The 7,684-nt window shown below is 34.9% G+C and overlaps 1 protein-coding gene across 2 annotated transcripts; it reads left to right on the plus strand.

Moving 5' to 3' along the window:
• Window positions 1-719: 719 nt before the first annotated feature.
• On the plus strand, window positions 720-4,644 carry LOC120086825 (transcription factor UNE12). 2 transcript variants are annotated; one of them, XR_005484340.1, is made up of 7 exons: window positions 720-1,352; window positions 2,037-2,156; window positions 2,325-2,390; window positions 3,005-3,070; window positions 3,538-3,615; window positions 3,776-4,175; window positions 4,257-4,644. XR_005484340.1 is itself a non-coding variant. In XM_039043630.1 (6 exons), exons 1-6 carry the CDS (start codon window positions 951-953, stop codon window positions 4,004-4,006), a joined length of 963 nt encoding a protein of 320 aa, XP_038899558.1. In that variant the 5' UTR covers window positions 720-950; the 3' UTR covers window positions 4,007-4,644. The 2 variants fall into 2 exon arrangements, 1 of the variants encoding a protein (XP_038899558.1); XM_039043630.1 differs by having other exon boundaries at window positions 3,776-4,644.
• Window positions 4,645-7,684: the final 3,040 nt, after the last annotated feature.

Here is a 7,684-nt window from a genome sequence, read left to right on the forward strand (position 1 = left end):
TATTTTAGTTTGAGTTATAATAGTATGTGTTTGAGGTATAAACTATTTTAGTTTGAGTAGGAATAGTAAACACTATAGCAAAAAATAAAAATTGATGAATGTAAAATAGTAAAAATTGTAGTAAATAAGAGTTTTGAAATAGTGTTGACTATAACTAATTGAGAGTTTTGAAATAATATTTAGTATGGTAAGAGGTGATTATTATAATATTAGGATAATCTTTGAACCAAACGCTCCCTAAAAGTCTTCTGAGCTATCTCTAAGCTCCCTCATGAATTCCAACCAATCCACTCTTAATAGTCTCCTAAGGCCATAGGTGACTATTGGATCTTTCATTCTTTGTTTATAGACCTTCCATTTCTCTAAACTCTCGATCTTGTTCTATCTTAGTAAATCTATCTATGACATATTTCATTAAGATTATTAATAAAAAGAAAAAAAGGGAATTAAATGGAGTGTAATCAGTAATGCAGGAATGGAGATGGTGAAGTATTCCTATTCCCGCCCTTTGTGACTATCCCTAATTTGAAACATTCACAAGTTCGTTGGTTTACAATGGAGGCGAGGCAACCCGACGAAGTTCACATGAAGACGACGTCGTTCAGTAAGAAAGCTTAAAAAAACGTAATTAAGAATCTTAAAGGGCTAGAAATGTAAATTTAGTAAAAAGTAGCCCCTTTTAGACAAAGTAGCAACATTTTTAAGCAGGATAAAGCTTCCTTCTTTTTCGCCTCTGTCTCTTCGTTCTCCATTGCTCTCCGTAGAACCAAACTTAAACAAAGAAATTACAAACACAGAGATAGAACCATCATCGAGAGCGAACCAACCCCAAACCGAAAGGAAAAAACTTGAATAATCGATCCCTCTTGCATGTAGATGCTATTTGAAACAGCCGTTTTGCTTCTCTTCTTAATCCATTCAGTTTCGCCTTATTACTCCAGCTCAATTCCATGGCGAATAATCATTCCGATACTCCGGCCGATGATTTCCTCGAGCAGATTCTTGGGATTTCCCCTTTTGGTTCGTCGGACCAAGGGTTAGCTGGAACTGACGGCGGATTGGCCGGAGCTACTGCTGCTGCTGCTGCTGCTGCTGCGGCGGCGGCGGCGGCGGCGGCTCAGGGTCAGGCTCCGATGATGCTTCAGCTTAGCTCCGGCGACGGTGGTGGCCATATCACTACGATTGGAAGTGGAAGTGTCGGTGGAGCTGGGTTTCATGGCGGACCCCCTTTTCCTCTGGGGTTGAGCTTGGACCAAGGGAAGAGTGGGTTTCTTAAGGCTGAGGAAGCTTCTGGAAGTGGCAAGCGGTATTGTGGTGAGGTTGTTGATGTTCGAGCTTCGTCTGTTAAAAATGTAAGATCCTGATTCTGATATTGTTGCTCAAAACGTTTATCTGTTGTTTCTGGTTTTGTGGGTTCTTAGAGTTTTGGTGGTGTAATTTCATTTCTTTTATTTATGGGGAAACTAGACTGAGAGAAGGGACTGGGGAGCTTATGCAACTCACTGACTTGAGATTCTTTTGGAGTTTCATATCAGAAGATTATAGGCATTGTTTGATATATGGAGATTACTGTGGAAGCAGGAGTGAATTCTTATATGATGTTTTATTTCTCTTCACGGTTGGTTATTGCTTCAAATAGCTACCTATCTTTGTTATGGTCGTGATTTACTGAACTAGAATTATGCTTTCCCTTGTGTGTGTACATGTATGTTTGTTTCTCGAAATAACATGGACTGTTTTTCTAAGTAATTATGATGAAAACAAGCGTCTGGTGTTTTAATATCTTTGTTCAGGTTTTATTTTCTGCTCTATGATGAATTATGGCTGTGATGTTTCTGGTTTTTGGTGTCTTGCTCAAGAGAAATGGGAAATTACAGACATTATTGTTTGATGTATTGTCATTCTTTTGTTCTTGAGGCAGAGGTTTTCTATATTCTTTTTGTTCTGGATGCAAAGTATTTATTTTTAAATATCCTTTTTAGGGGATAGGGAGTGGTTGAATTGCATTAAGTGACTCTCTTTGAATCTTTTTGCAGGTTTTTCAAGGCCAACAAATGCATGGTACTATGGGTGCAGCCCCACATCCACCAGCAATGCGCCCTAGGGTACGGGCGAGACGTGGACAGGCGACTGATCCACATAGCATCGCAGAGCGGGTAGGATAGACACCAGTTTTGAGAAACCAGAAACAGTTACACATTGCTAGATTATTATTGTACCAAAATATTATTGCAGCACTTGGTCATATTTTGTTGTTAAAGTTATTTGTTTTTTTTTTTAGGTTTCTGGAAGTAATTTTCATTACTATTTACATTTTGTTGCAGTTACGAAGAGAAAGGATTGCAGAGAGAATTAGGGCTTTGCAGGAGCTTGTTCCAAGTGTCAATAAGGTGATTGTCCATAATTTTAAGTCATTGGGATTATTGAGATAATTGTTCCGCTTCACTTTCAGGCAATTGCACTAGTTTTCAATTTTGGTTTATAACTTCTGAAACTTAATCCTTAGTAACAGTGGCATAGATGTCTCTTGTGTTCTTGTTGTTTCTCAAACTCTTGGTTCCATGACTTAGAAAACGTGGTAAAATATGATGATAAGAAATCTAAACGATCCTAACATGTGGTGATTTTCGCTGCAAGGTTAGATTTTAATTGTCAATAACTCAAATTACCTTTACATCTAGTTTACACTGTTGGTTGGTCCAAAGATGTGCCGCATTCAGCCCCTGTATTCCCCTTGCCCATGTGAGTGCAACTGGAAAATCATATCAAACTTCGTATGTATATAAACTAATTATGCTAATTATGAATGCGTTTGACCTTGGCGCATTTTGATGTTAATGTCTACTCTTCCACTTTAAAAGTGGATTTTCATGGATGCTCAAGTAGCCTATTGACCTCATTTTTAGTTTCACTACTGTTTTCTACTGATAATGGCATTCTAGGATTCTTTCTTGGATGCTTAACCTTAGTTTGGTACTGATTCATTTTTTGTTGTTTTGGGTAGACGGATAGAGCTGCAATGCTTGATGAAATAGTGGACTACGTAAAGTTCCTACGTCTCCAAGTAAAGGTGAAGTAATATTCCGATTTTTTACCTCACGGTTTATCCATGTAATTTCCATTAAAAAAATTGTTTTTAAGATTGCGGAAAAGCCATGGGCTGACTGATATTCATGATAGTTTTATCAATTACCTGATAAGTTAAAACTACTTGTTTAACATATATGAAGATGGTTTGTCCATTCAATCCCTTTATTCTCTTGATCATTATATGTAGTATGTACTGTAGTCTTTGGAGCCAGTTGCTTTTTCAACTCCTAATTGAAGCATATTTCAATCTTTATGTGAATTATATTTATGGAGTTGAGGCAGGTAATAAATTTAAAAAGTATGACTGTTACTGTTATTTAAAACTACTGCTTGTGCTCATAGTTCAATTTCAGCCCCTTTTCCCCCCTCATTTTTGGGACGTAACAGTCACTCTCATATTCTACTTTTTTAGGTATTTATCCATTGTTGCATTTATCTACTTTGCAGGTTCTGAGCATGAGTAGATTGGGTGGAGCTGGTGCTGTGGCACCACTTGTAACGGATATTCCACTATCATCAGTTGAGGTAATGAGATGAAAAACGAAATCTTTGACTTTAAAGCCTGTTTGATAATGTTTTTACTTTTGGTTTTCTGTGGCTGCTCGATAACAATGTCCAGAATAGTAATTAAATGGGGTCTTATATTGATGGTTTGTTTTTGGTTACTACCTTTCTTGCATCCTAGGAAGAAGGAAGTGAAGGTGGTAGGAACCAACCGGCATGGGAGAAGTGGTCGAACGATGGTACAGAAAGACAAGTTGCTAAACTTATGGAAGAAAACGTAGGAGCCGCAATGCAATTCCTTCAATCAAAGGCACTCTGCATCATGCCCATCTCATTGGCTTCGGCAATTTATCACACGCAACCACCCGATAGCTCGAGCGTTGTGAAGCCAGAGAGTAACCCTCCTCCATAGAATCACCTTGCAGCATCTGCCGAGGGAGGGATGTGCATTCCCACAATCCTAAAAGGAAATGAAAAAGAAAAAAGAAAGTAGAAGGAAAAAAAACTTACGGATCGCTGTTGGGTCCTATGGCCTGCGTCCCGTCGTCGCAACACTCATAGTTGTTCCCCCTTCACTTATGGTGGGTATTGGTATTGCAATCAAAGTCAGATGGCATAGTTATATTGCTTTTTAAGATTACTTTTAGCTTTTGTCAAAACAGGGATGGATGTCAATGCCCTAAAAGATGCAAGCAGGCTGTTCAGGTCTTGACAAGCTTAACTAAAGCAAGAAGAATTTGTCAAAGCTTTACTTGATATGCCCTTCTTTTCTTGTTTATGCATCAATGGGTGGAGGGAGTGGTGGGAAATGACCAAAGCACCTTTTTTTATGTAGTGGGTTGTGGGGACCTTGTAAAAATATGAATAAAAACTCTTCCTTTTTTGTGTATTTTTTTTGGATGGTGTACCTTTACAAGGAAAGGAAATGCAGATGTTTGAAATGGAGAGTGGTGAGTTTGAAAAAGAGAGAAAGAAGGTTGAATTATAGATTTAGACTCGTCAAAGTTAAAAAATTCTACTAAATGGAGGACTGAACTTGTTACTTCGGAAGTGCTTGTTAATTATTATTGAGTTAAATTAATTTTTTATTTTCTTGATTACAATGTACTGTTATGATGGGAGATTGAACGTCCAATTTTTAAAGAGTAAGACCATTTTGTTGAATTAAGTTTATTTTGGTTCACTAAATTTATAATTAAACTTGGAAACAAAGGAAGCATGATGAATTTGACAAAGTTATCGAGACTTTTGTGTTCTCATAGATCATTATTGGGCAAATAAATCATTGAGGAGAGAGAGAGAAAGTGTTTGACCCAAAAAGCTTGATATCCTTGATTCTAAAGACAGCTTTTCTCTTTTTCTTTGAGCATTTTTTTGGTTTTACATAAGGAATAAGAAAAGCAGTTTTAAGCACTGTGAAGAACCAAATTATTGGCTGAAGCAAACAGGGTTAGTCTTTTGGTATCTAAAGTTGGCATTAGAAATTGCTTGGTTCTGGTGGTTTTGGTCTTTGGAGAATTCTCTTTTTTGGTTCTGATTGCCCGTGTACCTTTTTCAAGCTTCTTCAATTTAAAACCGTGCATTTTTAATCAAAGAAACCTTACTAATTTGTATTAAAATCTTTTGCAAATGAGTAAATAGAAGCCATTTGGTCCATCAACTTTTTAAGTTGGCGTAAACAACTCAACTTCAACAATAAACACTATTGAAGTTGCACATTTATTGAGATTTCTTTCTATTTTGTATTGTAACAAAGATTTTGATGACTCATTTCGCATTTCAAGGATCGGCTGAAGGCCCAAACTTTGATTTTGAGGTTTGTTGGGGAATTATTTTTGGGTTTATGAGATTTCGATGAATGTTCATTGTTTTTCTGATTTATTCTTATTTCCTACTCTTGTATTTAATCCTATGCAATTCTTGTCGATTAATGTGACAAATTAGTTGTTTCAAAGCATGAGTTGTGTATGTATACTATATATGCTGGGATTCGTAATGAAGACATGCTTAATTTGAGTAGTGAATAGATTTTGTTATAGTTATAGTTTGACTTCTAGCATTACTATGGTCATCAACAACAAAGATAACGAAATTTAAGGAATAGAAACGCGTAAGGTTAAATAAGGCTAGTTTAATCTAATGTCTTAATAAATCCAAGTACTTAATGTGATTATTTGAATAGAAGGCTTTGCGTGACAACTATTTAGTTTATTTAAAATTGACATATGCATTCATTTTCTATTAAGGGAATCTGTCCAGTATTACTAGACGGTCGATTAGGCTTGATAGTCAGATTCCCAATAACTCAATTCACATGACAAATCTATGAATTAACCTATAAATAGCCCAACGGTCTCTTAATCAACGAAGGTGATCTTGTGCTATTGCGCTCTCTCTCAATCTATATTAATTTTCACACTTTACAACTTTTTCACATTTACTTATTTATGTCAAACCAAAACCCTCTTGCTTTCCAAAGACTAATTCACCTTAGTGAGATTCTCTCTTAGACTCCTTCCCCGTGGTTTGACCCAATCTTGTTACCAAGACTACCTAATAATTTAAGTTCACGATCCATTGATCCATTGAAGATCTCGACGACCTCCTATCTATCATATATATATATATATATTCACTTTTAGTAAATTGTTTCTTCAAAATTGGAATTTATATATATATATTTTTATCATTAAAGAAGTGTGCTTGAATTTCGAAAGAGTTTCTCTTAAAAAAAGGGGGGAAGAAGAGGAAGATTACAATATAGAGATTATGTTAACACAAATTTAAAAAACCAAAAAACAATTACATCATCTTAGAAACCATTGCTATTTTTGTTTGTTAACTTAGATTTGATCTTTTTAAATAACTTGATTTTTCCTAATTTATTATTATTTTTTTGTACATTATTACTAGAATTCCAAAAGTTGCAATAATATTACTCTTAACCACTTTCATAAACTTTCAAACTGCCATTGAAGTAATTTTTTTATTAGAATTTCATAAGAAATTTGGACCTAGTATTTTCATCCAAAATTCTAAAAAAATAAGGTATTCTTCTAAAATAAAATTAAAAGCATCCTGATACTTCTCTATCATCAATTAAAAGGTAAACGAGAGTTGAACTTAATTTGAATCACTATCAACTAACGGGATATTTGAAACACTCATTTGAAATGAATTGAGTGAGCTATAATAGCTTACCCATAGTTCAGGGCATATGTTAAGACAATGGAGGGTAAGGGTATCTTAACCTTTAGTTTTACCACCTTAGCAGTATTTACAATAACAACTCAATGGTTAAAATATTTAACCCTTCCTTCGCCTAGTGTTTCCAATGACTCCACCCAACGATAACTAACTCCTGACGACCACCTCTAGAAACCAACTCCGACGATCACTTCGACGACCAACTCTAATGAAAACTACATTCGATGTCCAATTTCGACGACAAACCACCTTCGACGATTACCTCCGATGACAACCTGTGCGACTAACTTTGATGATCAACTTTGACAATCATTTTGACGACTAGTTCATAGTATTTAATAGTCTTTTTTTTAATAGTAATTTAACATTAATATAAATACTTTCGGTGTATAGCAAATCAAACAAACTTGTGTACAAAAATATTTTTGAGAAAAATGTTTCCAAACACATGGGTGTTTTATTTAATTATTTTTTTCTTTTTATAAAATGTATTAAATGAAAACAACTTGTTTCAAAACAATTTTTTCCTAATCAATCAATATATGTCCTAATATATAACTTTCATGGGTCTAATCAAAGTTTAAAAAAAAAACAAAAAAACTATGCTTTTAAATAGAGGTGTTCAAAAAACTCGATGACCCGAAAAAACTGATCAATCCAACCCAATCCGTGCGGTTTGGGTTGGGTTATCAACTCATTTAGGTTGGGTTGGGTTCAAATAGATGAAAATTTTATGATTTGGGTTGGTTCATGGGTTCTCCTAATATAACCAAAACCAATCTGAACCAGCCCAAATTTATTATTAATTTTACAATATTTTTTATTACTTATAACACAATTATTTATACATATATTGATTTTAATTTTATTTAATTTCAATATT

The sequence above is a fragment of the Benincasa hispida genome, chromosome 9 (assembly GCF_009727055.1).
Source record: "Benincasa hispida cultivar B227 chromosome 9, ASM972705v1, whole genome shotgun sequence".
NCBI lineage: Eukaryota > Viridiplantae > Streptophyta > Magnoliopsida > Cucurbitales > Cucurbitaceae > Benincasa > Benincasa hispida.